At 49.8% G+C, this 22,736-nt stretch overlaps 9 protein-coding genes across 9 annotated transcripts; 5 read left to right on the top strand and 4 right to left on the bottom strand.

Moving 5' to 3' along the window:
- Positions 1-2,376: 2,376 nt before the first annotated feature.
- Positions 2,377-3,645, top strand: N7459_001713 (uncharacterized protein; the record flags this gene model as incomplete). The annotated part of the gene is made up of 1 exon (XM_056940898.1): positions 2,377-3,645. The coding sequence occupies one exon, from the start codon at positions 2,377-2,379 to the stop codon at positions 3,643-3,645; it is 1,269 nt and encodes a 422-aa protein (XP_056805178.1).
- Positions 3,646-5,763: 2,118 nt separating this feature from the next.
- N7459_001712 (phosphatidate phosphatase App1 family protein) lies at positions 5,764-7,426 on the bottom strand (the record flags this gene model as incomplete). The annotated part of the gene is made up of 2 exons (XM_056940897.1): positions 5,764-6,366; positions 6,419-7,426. The coding sequence occupies 2 exons, from the start codon at positions 7,424-7,426 to the stop codon at positions 5,764-5,766; spliced, it is 1,611 nt and encodes a 536-aa protein (XP_056805177.1).
- Positions 7,427-8,406: 980 nt separating this feature from the next.
- N7459_001711 (CorA family magnesium transporter) lies at positions 8,407-10,321 on the top strand (the record flags this gene model as incomplete). Its single annotated transcript, XM_056940896.1, has 3 exons — positions 8,407-8,946; positions 9,028-9,656; positions 9,706-10,321. 3 exons carry the CDS (start codon positions 8,407-8,409, stop codon positions 10,319-10,321), a joined length of 1,785 nt encoding a protein of 594 aa, XP_056805176.1.
- A 318-nt stretch (positions 10,322-10,639) lies between these two features.
- N7459_001710 (subtilisin-like protein) lies at positions 10,640-12,146 on the bottom strand (the record flags this gene model as incomplete). The annotated part of the gene is made up of 3 exons (XM_056940895.1): positions 10,640-10,824; positions 10,891-11,503; positions 11,730-12,146. 3 exons carry the CDS (start codon positions 12,144-12,146, stop codon positions 10,640-10,642), a joined length of 1,215 nt encoding a protein of 404 aa, XP_056805175.1.
- A 1,146-nt stretch (positions 12,147-13,292) lies between these two features.
- Positions 13,293-15,185, bottom strand: trm44 (tRNA (uracil) methyltransferase; the record flags this gene model as incomplete). Its single annotated transcript, XM_056940894.1, has 1 exon — positions 13,293-15,185. The coding sequence occupies one exon, from the start codon at positions 15,183-15,185 to the stop codon at positions 13,293-13,295; it is 1,893 nt and encodes a 630-aa protein (XP_056805174.1).
- Positions 15,186-16,050: 865 nt separating this feature from the next.
- N7459_001708 (uncharacterized protein) lies at positions 16,051-16,455 on the top strand (the record flags this gene model as incomplete). The annotated part of the gene is made up of 1 exon (XM_056940893.1): positions 16,051-16,455. One exon carries the CDS (start codon positions 16,051-16,053, stop codon positions 16,453-16,455), a length of 405 nt encoding a protein of 134 aa, XP_056805173.1.
- Positions 16,456-17,257: 802 nt separating this feature from the next.
- Positions 17,258-19,445, top strand: N7459_001707 (uncharacterized protein; the record flags this gene model as incomplete). The annotated part of the gene is made up of 5 exons (XM_056940892.1): positions 17,258-17,854; positions 17,929-18,419; positions 18,475-18,745; positions 18,770-18,942; positions 19,088-19,445. 5 exons carry the CDS (start codon positions 17,258-17,260, stop codon positions 19,443-19,445), a joined length of 1,890 nt encoding a protein of 629 aa, XP_056805172.1.
- A 281-nt stretch (positions 19,446-19,726) lies between these two features.
- On the top strand, positions 19,727-20,735 carry N7459_001706 (uncharacterized protein; the record flags this gene model as incomplete). The annotated part of the gene is made up of 3 exons (XM_056940891.1): positions 19,727-20,000; positions 20,056-20,322; positions 20,389-20,735. The coding sequence occupies 3 exons, from the start codon at positions 19,727-19,729 to the stop codon at positions 20,733-20,735; spliced, it is 888 nt and encodes a 295-aa protein (XP_056805171.1).
- Positions 20,736-20,842: 107 nt separating this feature from the next.
- Positions 20,843-22,489, bottom strand: N7459_001705 (GMC family oxidoreductase; the record flags this gene model as incomplete). The annotated part of the gene is made up of 1 exon (XM_056940890.1): positions 20,843-22,489. The coding sequence occupies one exon, from the start codon at positions 22,487-22,489 to the stop codon at positions 20,843-20,845; it is 1,647 nt and encodes a 548-aa protein (XP_056805170.1).
- Between the last annotated feature and the right edge of the window lie 247 nt (positions 22,490-22,736).

The raw sequence follows: 22,736 nt of genomic DNA, 5'->3' as shown, positions 1-22,736 counted from the left end.
GCCCTTATTGGCTGGTACCCACGTTTGCCTAGCGCACATGAATCCATTTTCATCGCCCTAATCCTGGAGCCCTAATCCTGGATCTTAGTTCTTTCCCTTCTCTAGTTTCTACGTGCTCCCTATGACCCTTTTTCCAGCATCTATCGATTGTGCTGCCATAACTCACAATAAATTCCCGGCGGCAAAATGCCATCCAAACGTTCGAAAAGGCCTGATATTGCGCCACCAATATGTCTACTTTGTGGAGTTCAAATCCCCCTGGTTTCTAGCGCAACAATTTCCAGGGATCCCAGTGATGTGCTCGAAGAGAATCAATGGCAGAAGTATCGCAAGAGAGGACGGATTCCCAACCATCTTTTGGTGCCGTCAACCGAAGTGGAAAATGCGAACTTCTCCAAGTTTCCTTGGTTATCATCATGCTATTATCGAGCAGGTAAGCTCTGTTCATAATTTTAATAAATCAAAACTAAGTAATATAGCTGTGAAAGTCCCTTCTGCTTCTAAATACTGTCTCACTGGAATCAGTTCGGTGCCAAATTTCTCTACCGAACCTCCTTATACTCCAAAAAACAAAGATACCGCCCGAATATGTGGAAGGAACCGAAGACAGAAATATGCTAATAATGTCCTTTTCACGTATTTTTATCCAGCATATATCGAAAGGCAGCCTAGCGATTATAAAGGCAAAAATATTGGATTTGCCTTCCACTCTCACTGTTGGGAGATCCTGGGTCATCTTTTAGGCAAGGAATCGATCGAGAGGAACACTGATAGAGTTGTTCGAGCTGCGAGAAAGTATTGGCGAGCCCATGGTTTCAATTCATGGGGAATTGTTAACCACACCTATCCCGACAAAACTATATACCCATCCTACCTCTTCAGCTGTGATATTCACAGTAACCCGTGGGTTATACCTGAGGTCCAAAAGGCAATCAAACTCGCTCAACAGATAGGAGATAAGACAAAACGCTCTCACCTCAACAGAATCCCATTGGAAATTTGTCTTCAGGTGGCTGAGATGGTTTGTCCTCTCGAATACACCCAAAGTGACGTGGAAAATACACGCAACATGCTCTCTATATTCGCGTGGGATTTACCTGCGTCCTTTTGGAAAAGACGATTGCAATCGAAACAATACCTGTTCCTCGAGCTGAAATCGCTAGGAGATCCCGTGGACTGGCAGTCCTTGTGGCTTGATTTGATGGATCTTCTTTCCGATAGGGTCTGGTTTCCGTCCAGCGGCTTGGCGAACCGCGAACGCGTACTTCGATCGATCAACGAGATCGTCGTGAATTTCCATGGAATTTGCTAGAACAGACCTCTGTCTTGCTAGGAGATAATACTAGTGCTCCCATTTTTCCATAATCGATGACAGATTTAACTGTGTTCTAGGGCTGTTTTGGTTTCTATCTCTGGCTAACATATACTATTCCCGGTACTCTAGGTAGGTATAGGCCACGAAGGAGGCCCCCAACCACATCGGGAAATTGAGACCATGCTGACTGGTCCACCTTGCGCTGAGAAATCCAGGTGCCGGGCCCCATGCCTTTCACAGAAAGAGATATTCATTTGCTAGCGGGAGTCCTTATGGCGATGACCCCTATATTGTCTTGGCGAAGACCATAATCTGCAGTGTCCGCGAGATGGCCCTAAATATCCTTGTGCGGGGATTAATGTTGCAGTACTAGGGCCCACATGAACGAGAACCTTTGATATAGACCTCCGTAGTTTGATCTAGATTACCTGGGCATTCGAACAGAAGAGAGGGGGACGTGGTCACGCCCGAATAGCGGCCGTCGGGCTTTTATGTCAGGGACCATGTCACTTCGGTTATGGACAATAATATTAATTCGGGTATTACACAAATAATGGCCTAAATCGTGGCAGAAAACAGGCTTTAGGACATACTGAGTGGGTCGAAGGATGCGCTAAGCTCATGCTCATGTCGGACAAGTGCCTGTCGCATGAACCGGCAAGGCATCGTGATTAATGATTTCTTTTCCTCCTGTCAGCCAGTCGCAATGCAAAAAGTTCACACCTACTGACGGTCACTAGCAGCGTGCTTGAGTTGCCAATTGCGCACCACGTTCTTGGGAATTTCATGTAAATCCGGACCGGGATACATGTATTTAGCGCGAGTGCAGCCTTGGGGGCCTCGCAGGGCGCTGCTGCGAGCATGATATGGTTATAGGCTGAGAAACCAAGTTATTCAACCCCGATTACGCGCTTGGTCCCCCTGAGGTTCTCTGGTACATCGCCCCCATCACCGATCGTTCAGAGCACCATTGCCCAGGTAGTATCATGGTTACAGATATAAGCTAATGCTTACAGCCAGGGCGTGGTAAGTCTCGCTGTGGTCTTCCCTACACGCCCCCAATGCTCTTCCCTTGGACCTTGACTCTTCTGTTGACCCTTCAGTCTCTGCTACAGTCAGTTGCCGGCTTCCCTGGCGTCAAAGTTCTCGTCAGTCACCGACGTGGCTGGCACAATGAAGGCTCGACAGAGAATATCACCAACTACGACGAATCGCCCGAGCCCTACTACGAAGATGACCTTGGCCATGTCCACAGCCTACGGGATAGGAAACGAGACCTCCGCAGGCGCGATGGCACAGTCATACGACAACCCACCGTACACCCCGAGATGAAGTTCATCTCGCAGGCGCCCGGGGTCGAGCTGGATAGTCTTATCGATTTTGCATATCTCGACTATGCCGGATCGGGCGTGACGATCTATATTCATGACTCGGGCTTGAATGAGATCCACGAAGCGTTTACCGGCACACTTCCTGCCGGCGTCCAACGAGGCAGGATTACAGTTCTTCAACCAGAAACAACCGCATCAGGCGCGAAGATTCCGACCGTGAATGGTGATCCATCGGGACACGGCACCTGTGTGGCGGATAAGGCGATAGGCACCTATTATGGCATTGCCAAAGGCGCCAACCTGGTGTTCATTCCGATGGCTGATCTGGATAAAGACGACTATATGCTGGCAGAATTACAAAAGATCGTCGATGATATCAAGGCAAAGAAAGACGCCGACCCAAATTTCTTTGCCGTGGTGAATTTGTCTTACTTCCTGGGAGATCCCCTGCACAAAGATAGTGGCCTCCGCGACCAATACCGACAGAAGTATCTGGCTATGATCCAACAAGGCGCTCTGCTGGTCACACCTGCGGGCAACAACGGCGACCGACCGGTCGATGATTATCCAGCCCTATTTGCAGAAGAAGTCGCCTTCGAGAATAATATGATTGTCGTTGGCTCGGTGGACGTCTACGGTCAACGGTCACTTTTCTCCCAGGTGGGATGGCTGGTAGATACTTGGGCTCCTGGAGAGATTGTCACGACGATCGACCACACCGCCGCAAACGACGCCGACAAAATCAAAATCCAGGGGGTTGCATGCGCTGTCAAGTCAGGAACGACTGGGACGACCGAAAAATGGGGGACTTCTTTTTCAGCACCCCAGGTGGCAGGCCTGGCGGCCTATCTTTACTCCAGCGACCCTAGTCTTCGTGGAGCGGATGCGGCCAAGAAGATCATTACGAAGATCACGGACAGAAACAATGGTGCATCATATAAACGCCGGGGATCTGGGAGGCGAAGTATATGGAATCTTCAGTACGGAACAGCGTGCTAGGGGATCTTGTGGCTCTTCTGGTGACGGGGCTGTGCGGGTCATGAAGAGATAGAATGTAGTTATGGAGCGAAGCGGAGCGGATATACAATAGTGGTGTCGGATCAAAGGAGGACTCGACCAACTAGAATTAAGAAGAATTCGCTGTCAGAATATATCTTTTACCGGCCAATTGACCCCTCATATCTGTTGATAACCTCCCGTAGGCGAGCCAGAATTAAGTATAGTAGAGCGGATGGGAAGCCCTGTTCTCCATGCCCTGTGGTCGTATGTGCTAGCAATCTTGTTAAAAGGGATACAGCTAGGGAATTAATTACTGCTGCTGTCTTTGTCGTGTGACCGGGAATCAGAAAAGTGCCGACGAGAACATATCTAGATCGAGATCAAAACCAGCTCACCACACCAAATCAGAGCGCAAATTTAGGAGGCTCTGGTATATTTCTAATAGGCAGAATTTCATATAGCCGCTGCAAGCCCACCCTCTGCCATCACCCTCCTAGTAGAGGGGAAACAGGATTGGTCCCCAGTGAAGCTCCTTTCTCATCACTCTCGTAGTGTAACCTCCTCACATCCTGACTGGCTGAATCGACATCGCTTTCTTCTGCCAAGGATCCTTCAAACTCCGCTTATATTCAGGCAATGCCCATTTCACCATCCACTCGGACTGAAGCACCTCATCAGCAGTCGGTCGCTCATTTGGTCGAAATATTAGCATTTGACGCATTAAATTCAGGAAGGCCTCTTTCTCATCATCTTCTATGGCACTTCCATTCTTCCGCCTCCATTTCTGTACACAGTCCTCGAATAATGCCTCACCAAGTGGAGGCCATTTATTTCTCTGGTGGAACTCGGTTGACTGTCCATCCTCCAAGAAGAATTGGCTTCGCCCCTCCCAGCGTAACCACCAGTCCAAAGGCAGCGGGCCCAGCACATCGGTTTGCTGGGACGCTACCTCATCTTCAGTCACCCAGCTAGTACTGAACATGGACTTCATTCCGATAATATCCCAGATTGCGGTGGCTAGGCTCCAGATATCCGATGGATAACTAAGCGGAGTATCTGGTTCAAAACTTGGCCTCTGGGGCTCGGAAAGCTAGGGGGGCATGGCAGTCTTGTCCGAGTCGAATCTCTGAAGTTGGTGCAAAGGCCTCGCCAAAGTCACTAAGAAACAGACGTGCCTCAGATAGCGTCAGCTTATCGATAGACTGCCCGAGAGAAAGTGGTACAACGGCTTCGGTAGGGATATTTAAGGGAAGTGGCTCTCCACTGCGCTGCGTGATAGGGACTGTTTCGGGTTTGCCGTATTTGTCGTACAGTTGCTGGATAGAAAGGCCATCAAAACTTGACGGAAGCTTGAGCAAAACATTACTCAAATGAATGTCTAAGCAAAAATATTATCGTTATTAGCTGATCAATCCCAGGAAGGAGAATAACAGTCATCATACGATACCTCCATGAACGTAGCCTTGTGAATGTACATATGAGACTGCTTGCGCAAGACTATATGATAGCGCTCGAGCGACGTGTAAGGGTAAAAGATTGTTCAAAGATACATCTCTTAGACTGCACGCAGCGAGTGTAACTGCGTGGCATATATGCGTTCCATTCGGACCATGCACCTCAAATGCGGGGATTCAAGGAAAGGCTAGGCGCTATGTGAATAGCAGCTGGAGCCGACTTTGGACGTAGTCGGCAAGCGCTGAATTCCGAGGAAAGGCGGGAACATTTCCGCAGCCACCAATCATTGGCATTCGTCACAGGTCATGTGATATAACAGGTGATGTGGTCTGTGCACACAAGGTAATATAGATACAGTACCGTACCGAGGTAGGTACCTATTTAGCGAAAGGCAAATTCTCGTTCGGCAGTCACGTCGCTGGCAAACGGCTTGCCGATGAGAATGGAACTGTCAGTTTTTACATTGGAGGAGTCGAGAAGCGAAGATATTAGAGGGGAAAGGTTACAGAGGTAATCAAATAAGTAGAAGTGGCATTGATATTGAGAGACGCTCGGCTGTATGAAGTTCAAGCATCGAGTTTATTTACTAACATGAGCCAACAATTGACCGTGCAACAGGCTGCCCTGGATATACGTTAAAGCATCACTCGTGTCGATATCATTTTATAATAACATAAAGGTGGCCGTGAAAATTGCTGCGACCAATGCAACGAGGCTCTGTGATCCAGCTGAATCCTTCGTTGTCAATCCGCTGGCAGCTCCAGTGTGGTTTGCTGACCCGTTGACTGATGTTGGGCTAGCTCCCAGTCCGAGCGGCAATCCCTGGTAGCCGAAAGTCAGGTTCTGGGCAATAGACTGGTTGTAGCACTGCCCATTCGCAATATCCAAGTTGGTTAGGTCGTCTGGATGCAGGAAAAACATGTACATGGACTGTTTGAGGCCCTTGAATCCGGACGTGTCGTATGGAAACTTATCGCCCGCGTCAGTTGCAGTGGTATTGCGGAGGAAGATGCACTGGACTTGTCCAGGGAATTCGCTAGCCATTTCCGGGTAGTCGCGCATGACATCGCTGTTGCTGGTGTCTGCAATCAGGATGAATTTGCGCTCCGGAAAGGTCTCGAAAACTTTCTGCAACAGGAATTTGCGGATCGACAGAGTGGCGGAAACGTCACTAAAGTTGAGAGGACGAGTGTCAAAGGAGCCACCCGGATAGTTGGCGTAGATAAACTGCATATAGTTTCTGGTAACTTGCTCGGGGGTGGTAGTCTGAGAGATCATTAGCACCCTAAGCAACAAAGATGACCCGGGGAAGACTGACAAGGTAGTGGAAATGCAGATTAGGGAGACTGGTAGACCAGTTACGATAAATGTCCGGCATGTTTTCCCAGGGGGTGAACGGGCGGGCAAAGGAATTGAGCAATCCTTGCTCCGGTTCGTAGATTTTGGTGACACGAAGAATATCATCAATGTCGGAGACGATGGTGAGTCCGCTCGGAGGCACCAGATAGGCGGTACCATTTCCGATAGTTGCGTCATCCACGTAAGTGTTGAGCCTCTGGATTTCCGAGGTTTCATTTCCCGCAGTCAGCCCGTGGCTGGCAATCGGCACAAATGCGTCGAAATCACCTTCAGCCGTTGTGTTATACGGCAAAGTAATGTCTTGGGTGCCGCCGGTTGTATTCGAGGACCCACCACCGCCAGGCTGTCCGCTGGCTCCTTGGCTCGCCGCAGGCTCGAGGTGGATGGTGTTCACGGCAACGTGTGGCTGCTGGACAACCAAAATCTCGGCAGTCAGGTTACGCGCCTGATCCTGCTGGGATTCGGGGAGATCAGAGATACTCGTGTTTCCAAGGAAGACATCTGCAAACTTGTTCAAGTCGGACACCGAGGTGTTTGGCTGCTTGTAGACGTTTCCGTGGAAGCGAACGTTCCAGCCTGAGCTGGTCCAGTTGGCATAAGGGTCAATGTTCAACACGTTGGTTGGCAACGCGGCCAATTCCGCACTGTTCAAACCGAGCGAGCTCACGACTGCACCTCCAGTCGGGAAGCCCTGGAAGAAATTGGGCACTCCAGATGCGACCCATGAGGGTAGGCCAGACCCAAGCCCCGAGAGAATGTTGTCGACATCTGAGTTCACCTCGCTCAGGATGTCTCGTCCAACGACCGGAGAAGGATTTCGCTCGACCGGGGAAGCTGTGATGACGGGGTTTGGCGGGGCGACATGATTGTTGGTGTCGGCGAAAGATGTGGGCGCAGGGACAGCGGAGGTAAATGAGAGTAGAGAAGCCTGTAGTAGGGCCGGACGAAGAGTAATCGCTGCTCTCATCGTACTGAATTCCCAATAACGGCTTTTCGCAAATGAGATGGCTGCGAGGAGAGGGAAGCAGGGAAGCAAAAGCGCAGAGGTAATAAAATTCAAAATCCAGCGAGATCAAGCTTGGAAGTAAACATCAAAACGGCGGCCACCGACGTCATCGGTTCAGGGTCCAGGTTTCAGGGTTCCAACTAGGCCGAACATGGCTAGATCTGGGTTCTCCCAAATCAGGTAAAGGTCACCACTTCCTCTATATGGTCAGCACACCATGGCCGGAAATTATATTCAGGTGGGAAGTCGGTTTTCTCACACAGAACACACTACTTGAAATTTGAATGCAAGCGGCTGACACAGCGAGGCTCCTCACAGAACTTTTATAGAAGTCAGTGAAAGACCAACTGAGTAGGTCTACGCTCGCGTGGACAGGTTGAACCCCCAGCAGAACTATCCATGGTATCGCTGGCACCCTGCTTCTTCAGGCTCCGCCAGATCTCAAATGGAGCATATGAGACAAATGAAGTTTATGCTTTTGAACATATGATCAGTGTTCTGAGTTTTTAGTAAAGGTAACATGTCAAAGACAATCATACCAAATATCATAACTCAAGTCCTGAGTAATTCTTACCATTCGGTTCTTTTAAAACATGTCGAGTTCTTGAAGGATAGTAGTCGTAAATGGTAAGTAGCTACCCATGTCGGTACATAGGTTGCTACATATATCTGCTCATATCTTTGGAGAATGTATCATCAAAGTGGGAGTCTGAGTATAGTGAGAATGTCAACGTATTGATCACAAAAATCCCTTAGAACCCCGTAGTCCGAATGAAAAGTTCTAAAAGCCAAAAAACGACTCACAATGCGATTATTGTCGAAACGTTTGCCTTGTCAACCAGGTATACTTCGTGACGGGTCAACCTTATTCCGACGTGCGGGAAAAAAGCCGCGTCTAAGATCACCGGTCTCTTGCAGCCTGTTGACACCCACCGAGAGACATGCTGTCTCCGCTGAAGTCGTCCGCTCCGTCGGCCTCATTGCTGCGCTTCCTTCGCTCACAGTCTGCTTTTGTAGCAGGCTCATCAGCATACGCTCGCTCCAGGTCAGGAGCCCGGTGTCATGGTACCTTTGCGACAGGACCATCGCGACGATCCTCCACTTGGGTTCGGCTTGACAAGCCACGCTGCAGTGCGACACTCCATGGTGGATCTTTGAGCCCCTCAGCTGGGCGGCCGATGCCAGTGGTTCTCCCGTATACCACAAAACCATCGACCCTCGTTCGACATAGCTCCACAACCCGTCGACCACTTCTCCGACGACTGTTCGATTTGAGACGGAGCAAGTCTGCCGAGTACAAGAACTGTCGCACCCAAGGGTCTGGGTTGCTTGATGATGGGACGGAGGGAGTGTTCAATCTTGGACGTGGGCTTGCAGCAAAGGCCTCGAATGAGCTGCGGATTCGATGCACGGAGTTTGACAACAATGGGAACGTGACGCTTGTGAACGGGGAATTCCGAAAGCTAGAACTGATCGCAAAGGTCCGTTACTCGTACTAACTTTTTTTTAGAATATGGTTTGTTGCAATCTGAGCTCTGGCTGACCAAGTTGTATGATCACAGTACGGCCTTCTACCTCGAGACCTTCGCAAGATCGATTCGTCGACACTACCCCATATCCTAGTCCGACCGAGTGCCATTCTCATAAATCTGCTGCATCTCCGGGTCTTGATCAAAGCTGATCGAGTACTTGTCTTCGACGCATACGGGTCGACGGACTCCTACATGCAGTCGCTCTTCATCTATGACTTGGAAGGGAAGCTGCGCCAGAAGCCATCACAGGCTAACCAGGCTTTGCCTTATGAGTTTCGCGCGCTCGAGTCAGTTCTCATCAGCGTTACCGCTGGTCTGGAGGAAGAGTTCAATGGAGTGAGAGAGCCTGTCGTGCGGGTTCTGCGTGCGCTCGAAGAGGACATTGATCGCGACAAGCTGCGTCACCTTCTAATCTACTCCAAGAAGCTGGGTACATTCGAGCAAAAGGCACGCCTGGTACGAGATGCCATCGATGATCTTCTGGAGGCTGATGATGATCTCGCTGCCATGTACTTATCCGAGCGAGCCAAAGGCAAGCAACGGGAGGAAGATGACCACCAAGAAGTCGAGATGCTACTGGAATCATACCACAAAGTTTGCGATGAAATTGTGCAAGCCAGTGGCAACCTGGTTACCAACATTCGCAACACAGAAGAAGTGTAAGGCTTCCCCGCTTGTCAAGGAAAACGCATATCTAATTCGCAACAGAGTCAAAGCTATCCTCGATGCCAATCGTAACTCGCTCATGCTCCTCGACCTCAAGTTCAGCATCGGCACGCTAGGACTAGCCACAGGGACTCTGTTCTCTGCTCTCTACGGAATGAATTTGAAGAACTTCATTGAGGAATCAGACTTTGGTTTTGGAGGAGTCTCTGTCATCTGCTTCGCCCTCACGGCGGTTGTCTGTGTTTACGGGCTTGCGAAACTACGCAAGCTCCAACGTGTCCGCATGTGGGGTGAATCTGGAGTCGGAGGCAACTCCCTGACTCCGTTGACCACGCGTCATGGTGCGGTGGGCGGTCATCGTACTAATTGGCGAGCTGATTCCATTGAACCAGTCTGGAGTAGCCTTCCGGGCGAGCCTCGATCTGAGCGTATTCGACGATTACGCGAAAACGCCGTCGCTTCAGCAGCAGCAACTGCTGCGTCCAAAAAATCTGGAACTGGCTTCCTGAATCCTAGTGCAGTAGCCTCCGCTGCCACTGCGCAGACATCGGCGTCTGCTTTCGAGGATGCGCTGAATTCTGACGGCGCCAAAACATGCGGAACGAAACACGGCGCTACTCCCAACAACCCTAATCGGAGAGGTCAAACCTCAGCTTAGCGGGTCATTTGATGTTCTGTGCTCTTTTGTTTGACTGCGTATACCTGGCTGTTGCGTTCGATTGCATGGCGTTGAATTTCGGAATTTTCAACCCAAAAAACGAGTTGGAAATGGATGCATCTCGTCTTCCTTGTATATTATTGTTCAATACAGCAAGCCTCTTCTCCACGCTCGGCTTTGGACTTTTGAGTCTAAAGAATACTTGATAGCATGTCGACAATGATACATTCTGCCTATGTGCAATTTCAATGTGAACTCATCCTAGGGCTTTTGGCGTTGAGATCATTTTAGGGGCGTTCCAAAAGTACATAACCAGACTTAGACAGGATTCAGGTTATAGAACATATTGGTGCTCGAGACGAAGCGACTTGCTTCCTTCAGGAGAAAATTGCGCACTTCGAAAACGAAGGCGCGTGTGCCGCGGATATCTTTGGTTTTATCATAAAAAGGACCTTGCTTCTGAGACATAAATACTGCAATCCCACCCGCAACTTGGGGAGCCGCTTTAATGTTGCATAGAATCAGCACCAGCACTAGCTTTGCTTTCTCGAGTAGGTATTCACACTTACTATATGAAGAACCCGTCTGGGGGGTACTAAAGCCGGCGCACGTCACCAGATGACCGTCGGCATAGATAGTCACTTTCGAGCCCTCCTGAGAAACGTCTAAAAGTTCGCCATCGCTAGTTGCGCAGCCGACATTAATGATGGGAAAATCTTTTGACAACAATGTCTGCGGATAATCAACCACCTCGTAGGTCTTGTCAAAGTATTTATTGTGGTTCCCCGAAGCGAGAACCACAGGTACTCCCAAATCAAAAAGCTCGTCAATCGAACTCTCAATAGACTTCCAAGGGTCCTCTGTGGGATTGACCGTCCAAGCTTCATTGTCAAATCCAAGTGACATGACAACAATGCTGTTCTTGTACCGGGTCGGGTTGTCGCTTTTCTTGTCCTCGTTGATGTTGTCAACAACGACCTGGAACCCACTTTTCATCTCATTGGGCTTTTCTTTGGCAATATTGACAGATATCAATCTAGCTTTCTTGGCCACGCCGTATGTCTTGCCAATTGCTTTACTAGCGACGCCTGTTGTGTGTTGGTTGGGTCCGTCTCGATATTTTGCAGGCATGGACCGGTAACCGGGGGTTGTCAATGGGGTTTCCAATCGTCCGTCGAATTCCTGTCAAAGAGCAAGAGTTAATTCTGCCTATCTTCTTTCTTTCTTTTGAAAAAGGGTTTCATCCAAGGTGGGTAGGTGAACGAACTTCTTCAAAACCAGGTAGAATTCCCTATTTCGTTGTGCAGACAATCAGTAGGTGTTCAAGATTTATATGCTAGAAAAGAAATAGTAACATGCTAGCTGTATTTGGTGCAGCACGCCTAGAATGATAAGAAGCCAACCTTACCACTTCAATGTGATATATGAATATCCCCTCCCCAGCCTCTTCGGCATAGTTATAGGTGACTCGACAGGACCATTGTTGATCGTTTGGGGTGCTGATGACCACAAGTTCATGTCCCGCCGGCTCCTGGTTAAGCCAAATTTGTGTTAAGCGTTTGTTGAGAGTTGACGAGGTGATCTCCGAGTCGGCATAATGACTAGCCTCAATTGCGTTTTGGTGACTCTCTGGTAAACTGGAATCATGTCCACCCCCCGGAAAAGTAAGGATCTTATCTGTTAAACTCTCAGGTTGTGCCTTTTCAGAAAACCGCCCATTGCCTTCTTGGAGTTTCCTGCTCGATGAATGAACCTGGGTATCAATGTATAGACCAACGGATACGCCCAGAAGATTGAGCAGACAGATGCACAACTTGAAGCGCATTCTGGTATCAGAACAGCGTTGTGGTGAAATCAGAAAGCGAGAACTAGTGCGATTGAAAACCCTTGGATATGGCGGCTGGAAAACGCAGTGTCGATTTTTTGTTAAAAAAAAAGGATTGCCGAAAGCTATAAATAAGGAGGCTTCCTTTTTTCTCGCTGCTACAATACACCTGCTATCCCTGCGCCCAAAGTTCTGGAGTGTTTTCCAATTGAATTTAGCGCACATGCACTCACTCTATATGCCGCCGCCCTGGCCCCCCACCCCGCCCCCCGGCCCCTAAATGGCAGATCCTCCCAGTCAGAGAACCTCCTTTATTCAACTAAGATAGGGTATATACACGGCGTGGGTGATCCCTGGGAGACGCTATAAATGTCTCAATTTTACAGAGCATCCTACAGCACATCACCGATGTCGTGGGAGTAACACAAAAACCCTTACCTAATTAGATAAGAGGGGTTCTTAATCAAACATTCTTCAGTTTGAACCAAAACTGTCTATTTATCTGGGGTATATTTACCGACCGAATTATACGGCAGCTGTCTACTGTAAGCTATCAAAGTTATGACAGGGCAAACCAGCAGGATCCGCGTTATGGGTCACTCTAACAGCAACGAATAGGAAGACACAAAAACGGCCGTCTGAAGGCACAAAAACTCCACACTCAAACGCCCGATCCATACACGAAGGGCACAGGGTTCATACATGAAGGATACAGTGACACTATTATAACAGTTTCAGCACCCTCTGCCCTCGCCACCTAGATTATTCTTACCACCGTCCCTTATGTGCAAAAAACTACTCAGCCATGACGTTTTTATGCGTACTTGACCTCCTACTTCACTCCTCCTATACCTAAAATCACCAGCTTTTATAGTTTCTCGCTCAGAGCTGATCCTAGCACTCTGTACCATATCTGTAAGATACACTTAACTATTAGATAGGGATATATATAAGAGGTTGAAGCCCGGTTAGGATCACTTGAAGGTTGCGTGAGGCTGTTGGGCGCTGATGTGATTCAGCAAAAGAGGTGTGTTTATTCAAAATTGCACTAAAGCCATCAAACACAAAAGAGATTGTTTCAAAATAGAAGTGCTGATAAATTTCGAAGGACTTCTAAATTCCTGGGGTATGCACTACTTCATGCTCCTAGTGCATCCCTGTGCCGCCTTGATGAAGGCCCTGGGCACGCTCGATCCAGGTCCGCGCGGCGGTTTGGATTCCGCCATCCTTGGAACACTCTCGCTCGATGATCTGCACGATCCTAGATACGACGGTGGAATCGTTTTCGATAGGGCCATCTGCTGCAGCGGATGAATTGTCTTTGGCTCGAGAGTCGCTTCTCCATTTCTGGGCGACCAAACGCCGGTTTCCCACCACGCCCATATTGCGTGTACTCGGAATTCGTAGCATAGTTCTCTCCACCTCGTATCCAATCTCCTCTGCGACACTCATCGTCTTTGCTGTAAGTGAGCCATACATGGAGTTCTGCATCCCGTCTTCGGTCTTCTCGTCGTTCTTTGCAGCCCGAAGCGCCTTCAAATCTCCCGATGTCGGCTGTGGGTTTTGCTCCACATATTCGTGTCTGTGATCTGTAGTGCTGATATCTAGGGATCCATTGAGTTGGCCCCTTTTCGGTGGCGGATAGCGGAAGCGTGAGCCAGATAGTGAGTGTGAGCAGCATGGAATGGAAATAAAGGGCAATGGCGACGTAGGACAAGCAAGAGCAGCCATCAGCGGAGTCCAGAGCGTAAGTTCATCGGCGTGATTGGAAATAATAAAGGTTTCCCTTGGAAAGTTTCCGGTGTGTATGCCCACTCCAATTTCGTCAGGCTCAAGCGTATCCGCAAATGGCTTGGGAACGTAGATCTTCTCTACCAGTCGCTCCTGCACAGATGCCGGGAAAATTCCCCATGATTTGCGCCGACGAGCATCGAAGCCCCAGCCTGAGTAGCCTTCCATCAGAAGCACGTAGACAAGCACACCATTCCCACATGCAACGTCCACGAACCCCGGGAATGACGCTGAGCTTTCTTGCTTTTGATCTTTCTCGATAGTTGGAGTTACACCATACATGCTCCGCCAGAGCTCAATGAGAAAGGCAGTGATAGCCAAGTCTTCAAAAACATGTTTTGATGGTTCGGTCTCTTCGACCCACCTTTCGCAAAGATCGTCCGCGTATTGACCCTTCAGCCGCGCGTATGTGTTTTGAACAAGGTGGCGTGGGATCATGTTATCTTTCAATTTGTTTTGCCCACTTCCATCGTCGGGATCGGTTTCTTTGGAGCCGCGTGCAAGGCGGATATATGTATTCAGCAGCACATGTAGCGCGCGTTCCAGCCGGTTTGGGATATCAGCTGTGAAAGGCAAGAAGTGCAAAGACATTGTGCCAGACCCCGTATCTGCTCCCGTAGATTCAAATTCGTAGAGATAGGCCAGGCCCTTGAGTAGCGGATGATAGAAAGGCATATCTTCTGGCAAGTCCACATGTGGGTGGTATGTGATCAACAGACGTTCGGGGGCTGGGTTCCCGGTCTGGCTCTTCTCGATCCCTCTGCTGGAAAGGTCTTTCGACCGCCAAGGGGCCCCTTTCGATGTATAAAAGTGACAAGTCTGTTCCAAAGGTCTGTCAAGCTTGTCATTTCGAGGTATAAGCCGCCGTACTACAGTCCTGATCAGATCGAATCCCTCCGCCTTGATCGCTTGCTTAGGCATGATCTGAGTCTCTGGGGTCAGATTATCTGAGACTGCCGATGCTCTGAAAGCCTGTTCGGTCTGTTGTGGTGTTTTCATAAGACCCTGGCTGTCGTACATGATGTCTGCTCGGAACAAATGGGTTGAGGTGATGTTGGGATTTGCCATGAGGAACAATGCCATTTTGTACACAGTCTCAGGCGAGAATGAAAGGCTATCCTCATGGAGGTCCTGGGAGGTGAGCCAGCCCTGTGTTTCCGTTTCCAGGAGCATCGAAGACTCAACGGTCTCCGCGAGAGGTTTGGCGGAGAGCTTTCTCGGGTCGCGCATATTCCTCCGTTTTGGCATGATGGGCAGGTGTCGAGAACAAAGGGATCGGGGAGCAGCAATACCACGTACTCTGTTCCATCGCGATATGATCTGAGTGACAAGTGCTCACGAATGACGCGGGTTCGTGTTTATCCACGACATCGTGGCTTCAGGTTTTCATCCCGATTCGGCCATTTTGTGCGTCCAGAGCCAGTCATCACGTGATGAAGTATGAACCATATCGAGTTTTGTTGCTCCCTTGTGGATTTCTCATGTGGCTGCGAAGACTCTGGAAGGCATTTCGCACTAGTAGATAGTCACTGGGGGAAACGTATTTAATCTAGGAAGATCAAGACCTTTCTCCGCCAGGTATCACTGCAACACACCAACTCGGTCTTTCAATAAACTCGATACTATCATGACGTGCCTCAGAAGAGTACTTGTTAGGCTTGATTGAAAGCCACGACCTCTCGATGTTCTTTGTATATCACCCGAGAAGATTGTCCATTCAACGTACGCACCGGCAATCGCGAGGTCACCATTAGCATCATTCTTATTGACTCGGATCTCATCGGATGGTTCGCCTGGGACTGGTGAGTCTTCAACCGAGGTGCGAATAGGAGCTTTAGCCTGGTAATAGGCTACCCCGTTGACGATGATTTTCCCCGGAGCTAGAATCCATGGTTTTCAAGGTAAGATCGCTGTCATCGCTACGCAAGGTGACACGACGTACCTGTATATTTAGAGCCCACGTCTCTTGCTCCGGTAGAAAATCATCCCGCTCACTCTCCTTCCCTCTCAGCCACTTGGTCGATCTCACCAGAGCTCGTGGAATAATTCAAGTACTCAATATCTTCCTTCCCGTGGCCACATTTGGCAGGCTACCGCTTCCTCCACAATCAACATGAGATTCTTCCATGCATATGAAGCCTTCATGATCTTTGTCACGGTCTTGTCTTTCCCGACTCTGATATCTGGCTCGCCACATCCGGAACCCCCCGCAGCCATACAGCCTAGTTATAAAGCCAACTGGGGCTTTGAACTCTACAGCAACCGCCGTTGCACTGGAGACGGTGACTCCCACATTGGAACTGGGTCAAGCGGATGTCGTACCGACATCACGACTAGTTTCGCCCAGGCGTTCGTGCGGAAGAACGTCGATTCTCACTGCACCGTGACTTTATACAAGGACAGCAGCTGCTCCAAGGGACACAGCATTGGGATCATTCATTCGGACACGACGAATAAATGCAAGTCAGCTGGTGGGAAGAAGAAGCGCGTCAAGAGCTATGAGGTGATGTGTTCGTGAGCCAGCGCAATCGATGTTTTGGAGTCGCTCGAGTGACTGATGCAGAGGAATGGAATCTTGCCAAAGTTGAAATTTTGATCTGAATGCAATTTCAAGTTTCGTTATTGAATTCCCGGTCGCTTCATGGAGATCCGCATGGCGTTCATTCTAAGCGCCGACTCGGTAATCTAAGAGCAAGACCACATCGGTAGATTCGCAATCCTGCACTTAGAAGGGTTCTAAGGAAAGGTTTGTGGACAGTAAACTGACGCTCTCACTGTGCTCGGGACTCTATTTCGATTATTTATACCTCAAAGATATTCACCGATATATTTAGCTAGCCACGTATCGACATGGGTAGCTACACGGTGAGAAGGAGCTGATGAGAAAGGAGTAGAGAACTTCTGCCTGATATAACTGCTGCAAAATCTCCTTGAGTTCCCTGTACTCAGATACATATTCCATCATCTATCCAGTTAGGCGCTGACTGATTGAGATAATCACCACCTGCCTCAGGCACTGGGGGTTACCCTCTCCAGGTTATGGACGCTGGCACTAAGACTTCATCTCTCTACTGTCCATGAACATATCAAAGCCCTAGCAGGACCCTTCACCACTTATCAACTGCAACCTTGGAAGCTTCTCTCCCACGCCCTATCTCTTCTATGCCCTGGATCTTCTCCTTCTGATCTTCCCTCCCAACTTATCACTTTTCCCCATCACCAACCTGGCACACTCTCTGCTGGTCTCTCAACTCCGTGGATCAGCTTCGTGCTCTCTTTCTTTTTCTTTCATTATCTCGATCAATCATTCTCTCATAACGATGGAATCAAAACCTCAGGACTTGCCCGAAACCGAAATCACTACTACCCCGGAGCATAACCTTGTGCTCGACAAACCCCCTCCCGATGTCATTGCAAGTGACAACGTCACACCAATCCTTCTCATCGATAATGAGTTCGAGGACAAAGCAGAAACCACGGAGGTCCCAAAGAAGAACGACGCTCAGATCATCGATGCTGAAACCAAAGAATTGCCCCAATCTCCCAACGTCGTCGCAAACGACAATACCTCACCCGTCATCTTGATTGATGATGAAAATGAGTCCACCATGGAGAATGATGATGACTCGGAGAGCAACGAAGTGGTGGCACTGACCCTGCCACCAATCAAGGATCCTCGCCTGCAAAGGGCGCTGGCTGAGCTGGACAAGAAATTACACATTCTCACCACCACGATGCGCCATTCTGACTTATCGAGCGACCCGAACACTGCCCTTCACAGAATGCTTGAGAAGAACCGGGAACTGAGCGGGTTCAAGTATCCAGAGACTCGCAGCGTGGGGTTTATTGGTGACTCTGGGGTTGGAAAAAGCTCGCTGATCAACTCGCTCCTCGACATCAAAGGCATGGCACGCTCGGTAAGGGACTATCATCACAAGCCTTTGTTTTTCTTTCCTCAAGCCTTGTCTGTATTCTGACATGCATTCGCCAGGGCGGCGGTGGAGGCGCCTGCACTTGTGTTGCAACGGAGTTCAGATATGTGGACAAGGACCATCCGGACCCATACACCATTGAGGCGACTTTTATGAACGCGAAGGAGAGAAGCGAGCTTCTCAAGGAGCTTCTACAAGATTATCGAACATGGAGATGCGACGAATCCCGGGAAAATGTTGAGTCCGCCGACCTGCCTGAAGAGCGCCAGAGAGCCAAAGTGGCAGCCGATCGAGCTTGGCAGATGCTTGAAGCGTTGTTCAAGGCCGAATCCAAGTTCAGTCAGGAGTTCTTACGCAGCGAATCTAGGAATGCGGTCTCTTCAATTCTAAAAAAACTTGATCAGTGGGCTTCTGGCAAAATCACCGATGATCACTGTCATCTCATAAAGGCTACTGACGTTGACCATTGCAAGAGTCAACTCGACGGCCTCACAAGCGGTTCTCAGAATGATGAAGCGTCGGGACTGTGGCTTTTTCTGAAGCTGGTCAGGTAAGGAAATTAATACCTCTATTTTTCCAAAGAGGCTCTTCTCACTATCTTGCAGAGTCTACCTCGATTCTCCGCTCTTGAAGACAGGCGTGGTGCTTGCTGACCTACCGGGCTTCCGAGATACAAACCAAGTCCGTGTGCGAGTCACCCAACGATATCTCCGTGATACTTGCGATGAAGTATTTATCGTGAGTAATATCTCACGATGCTGCTCTGATCAGTCTATCCAGGATATTTTAGCACGGAATCCCAAGCATCCACGAATCGTGTGCACCCGATCGGAGGTACGTAGTATCTCTATCCTCAATCCATGCTATAAGAGCACTGTACGCTAACTTTTGAGCCATAAGGACATTTCGCCCGAGGAGTACTCTCGCAAAGAGGATGACTTCTCCATTCACATTCGGGAGAAGGTCAAGAAGATAGAATTTGTTCAACAGCAAAAGCAACGGGCAGTGAAGGAAAGGCAGAGGGCAGCTGATGAGGATAAACCTCGGTATCGAGACAAGGAGAGTCTTTTACGGTATGTCTGTCTCGAAGGGTCTCTACGTGCTGTATTCATAGACTGAGTGCCCTTCCATAGGGAAAAGCTGGAGCAACTGGAGCTTGAGTAACACGCTGTATCCTCTGTTCTAGTCACCTTCTATGAATACTGATAAGCCTTCTAGGCTGAAAAGGCTTCTCGTCAGGCATCGAAATGATTTTGTCACACAGAAACTCCAAGCACAGTTCGAGGTCCTTGGTGTCTTTTGTGTGAGCAATAGTCTCTATTCGAATTCCCATGATGACCACTCCGAAGCATACATCGCACTCAGCGGCATTCCCGAGCTACGTCGCCATTGCCAGAGACTCATCACCGATTCCCAAATGCGTGCCACATCCGACTACCTCAAAACCAAAATGACAATCCATCTAGGCTCTCTTCGTCAGTGGGCAATGGCCGCATCTGACGACCTCGCCGCGATTAAAACGGCTGAATTATGCCTGGCGTTGAAGAACGCAGAAGCATTTCTTAAACAGGTATGATCCCCCCCCCCCCCCCCCCCCCAGTCCGCTTGACGGTAATCCGAAGAACCCCTCGGAGCAATGCTGATAGTGTGGTAGGAAATGACTTCGGAACAATCACTCGTGCTACGCACGCAAAAGGAACTGGATAAGCTATTCCAGAGTGAGATTATGCGGCTAATGGGTATGCTCTGTATCACATCTTCTTATCCATTTGACTCCGTTGTCCTAATCCTTTTGACTAGAGAAATCCAGCGATGACTGGAAAAACACATGGACTGAAATAATCACCGAATGGAACAATGTCGGGCTCTCCGTTCCTCGTGTTACTAGTCGGTCTCCAGCTGATCAATTTCCAGATATTCCATGGCACCTACGCCGCCCTCTGTCGCAAAAAGGGAGTCCACACGTCCCAGGCCGATGGGGTGAGAGATTGGAACCGAGAACTCGGTCAATGTATTTCCGATACCCTGGAGCCTGCATGGGAGAATATACGCCGCGAATGGCCGTCATCTTTGACACATTTAAGCCATAATGTGGCTATGGCGTTTGGGGACCTGACAAACAGACTACAAGGTAGGTACGACTACTTTGCATATAGATAGAATACGGGGTTGACCAGATTCTCCAGCATGCGACAACAGCCCTAGTTTTGCCATCTCACACTTGATTGAGGCCATCATGGGACCCACAGAGGACCGAATCCTCGACCGTATTGAAATTTTCAGAAAGAACGTCATGGCAGAGATGGAGTATGTTGTATCCTTCGACCATTCATGTCCTGGAGGGTTAACAAATCTTAGGTCAATACGGAAGCGTATGCTGTACCACGACAAGTCCGACTCATTTATCCAGAAATTCATGCACCCGATATACGACAAATGCCATGTGTATCGAGGTATCTATCGATGGGATCATGTTTTCCTCCTCTGACAGACAATCAGTCATTCTGACGTCCTTATAGGAGTGGGCAGCGATGGCCTTCGCAAAAAGACCATGACGGACCATTTCGACGAGGGGGATCCATTCCATACATACTATAAAACGACCGAAAGATTCTACCAAAAAAAGGTGATGGGAAAGTTCACAGAGCTTCATGAGACTGTGAAGAAGGAATGTGAGGAGACGCTGATGGGGATTCAGCAAATGACGGCCAACGAGGACGAACCGGCAGAAGCACAGCTGGACCGAGAAACAGCACGAAAGATTCTAGTTTGCCTCGGCGCCGCTGAGCCCGCATTGGAGGATGCGAAGAACATTTTTGAAACGGTGAAGCGGAATTTCAATGCAGGCGAAGGAGCGATAGCATAAGCCTACCTAGGTAGTACATACTAGGTAGCATAATCGACTGCAGTCCGGGGTTACTAAACACCTAGATAGCCCTTGAGCCGGTCTAAACACGCAGCAGTTGCACTATACTACAAATTCTCCCCAACAATGAAATCCACTGCTCGCTCTGCCAACGCATACACACAACCCTGCAAATGCGCAGCCAGTGGGGTTGGAAGCACACTCGCATCCACAACCCGCAAGCCCTTCACCCCATACGCCCGCAACTCGGTGTCTACGACCTTGCCCATGGCACAGCTACCAGATGGGTGGAAGAAAGTGATGCCCATTCTGCGCACGCGCGCATCGATCTCATCATCCGTGCTGTCTGCTCGCAGCGGGGGGTATCCTTCTGGCGGGACCTCGGCCTCGATGATATCCCTCAGTGCGTTGGTGTCTTGGTACACGCGGAGGGCGGTGCGGATGCCGGCGCGGACCGCAGCGCGGTCGACCTCTGTCGCATAGTAGTTTGGATCGATGGCGGGGGGAGCGAGCGGGTCTTTGGAGGCCAGGGTGATCATACCGCGGGAGGTTGGGTGCATGGCTAGCACGGGGCTCGAGACGTACGTCCCGTCCATAGGGACGGCCATCCCGGCAACCTCTGCGCCGGCGGGGACGTAGAAGTTCAACGTCTCTATGAAGCAGTTTGCGGGGTTGAGCAGGGACTCGCTGGTAAAGTTCGATAGGTTTCCGTCCTTTGCGATGGCCTGTCGGATAGTCTCTGGGTTGAGGCCATCGAAAACGGCCCAGTCACTCGGCATACCGAGGCTCATGACTGGGTTGGCCAAGGCGCTGAAGGGCAGGTCGTACTCGCGCTTCTTCAGCTTCCAGATCAGCGGAACGGCGAGGTGGTCGAGGAAATTGCGCCCGACTTCAGGCGAATCGACGAGCTGCGTGATACCGTGCTTCTCAAGCTCGGCAACAGGGCCAATTCCCGACAGTAGCAGGATCTTGGGGCTGTGGTAAGAGCCGGCGGAGAGGATGACTTCTTTCGAAGCAGCAATGGTTCGACCATCGGTCAGTTCCACGCCGTGCGCGACCTTGTCGTCCGAGACAAGAATTCTTGCAACGCGGGTTTTTGTAAGAATCTCCACACCCTCAGTATCGTAAACACGATGCGCAAACTGTCTCTTGCCCTGGTCCCAGTTCTCAACGCGCTCGGACAAGCCCAGTGGGTAGCCAGTGTTGGGATCAGCGATGAGCTTCATGCCGATGCTCTCCCAGGCCACGCGGATTGGTTCTCGTAGCGGGTACTTTCGGTCAGGGTGGCTCTCGGATGGCGACGCTGTGTAGATCAGACCTGGAGGGCGAGGTTGTGAGGCATCATCTGTCCCTGCTCGCGTCTGGGTCTTTGGGAAGTAAGGAAGCAGCTTGTCATAGCTCCATCGATCATCTCCGACTATAGTTGCCCATCGGTCATAGTCCACTTTGGGGCCCCGAGTCCAAGTGGCGTAATTAATTGCGGTGCTGCCTCCGAGTGCTTTGCCAGCACCTTGGTAGCGGGGCGTGTTATTCAAATAGCGCTGGGGAACAGTTCTCAAATCCCAGTCCAACTCCGAGTATTGAAGTCGCGCCGCCATCAGTCCCTTGGTAGCGATTGGGTGGTGGCTTTGATCTTCGCCGACTTCGATGACTAGAATGGATGTTGATGGGAGCTTCTCGTGGAGCTTGGCTGCGACGACGCAGCCGGCCAGGCCACCGCCAACCACAATATAATCATAAGACGAGGAAGCCATGGTAGGGTAGATGTCTCTCAGAAGGTGGAATCTGGCCAGTCAAAATGGGAATGACGAAGGACATGCCTGGCAATGGTGTCCTTTTATGCTAGGCAACCTTAGAAAGCCAGTGGAACCCAGTTAGAAACACAGTCCAACGGCTTGTTAGGCCGGGAATAACACTCGGGAATTCTTTATTTCCGGTGGAAGGAGTCATGCAATGGTCAGATTGCGCAGCCTTGCGAACGTTGGTTGCTGTTGGATAGTT

This window comes from Penicillium hispanicum (assembly GCF_028827665.1).
Source record: "Penicillium hispanicum strain IBT 35686 chromosome Unknown utg000001l_segment0_segment0, whole genome shotgun sequence".
Classification (NCBI taxonomy): domain Eukaryota; kingdom Fungi; phylum Ascomycota; class Eurotiomycetes; order Eurotiales; family Aspergillaceae; genus Penicillium; species Penicillium hispanicum.
The sequence above is the reverse complement of the archived record's forward strand: the minus strand, read 5'-3'. Positions and strand labels throughout refer to the sequence as shown.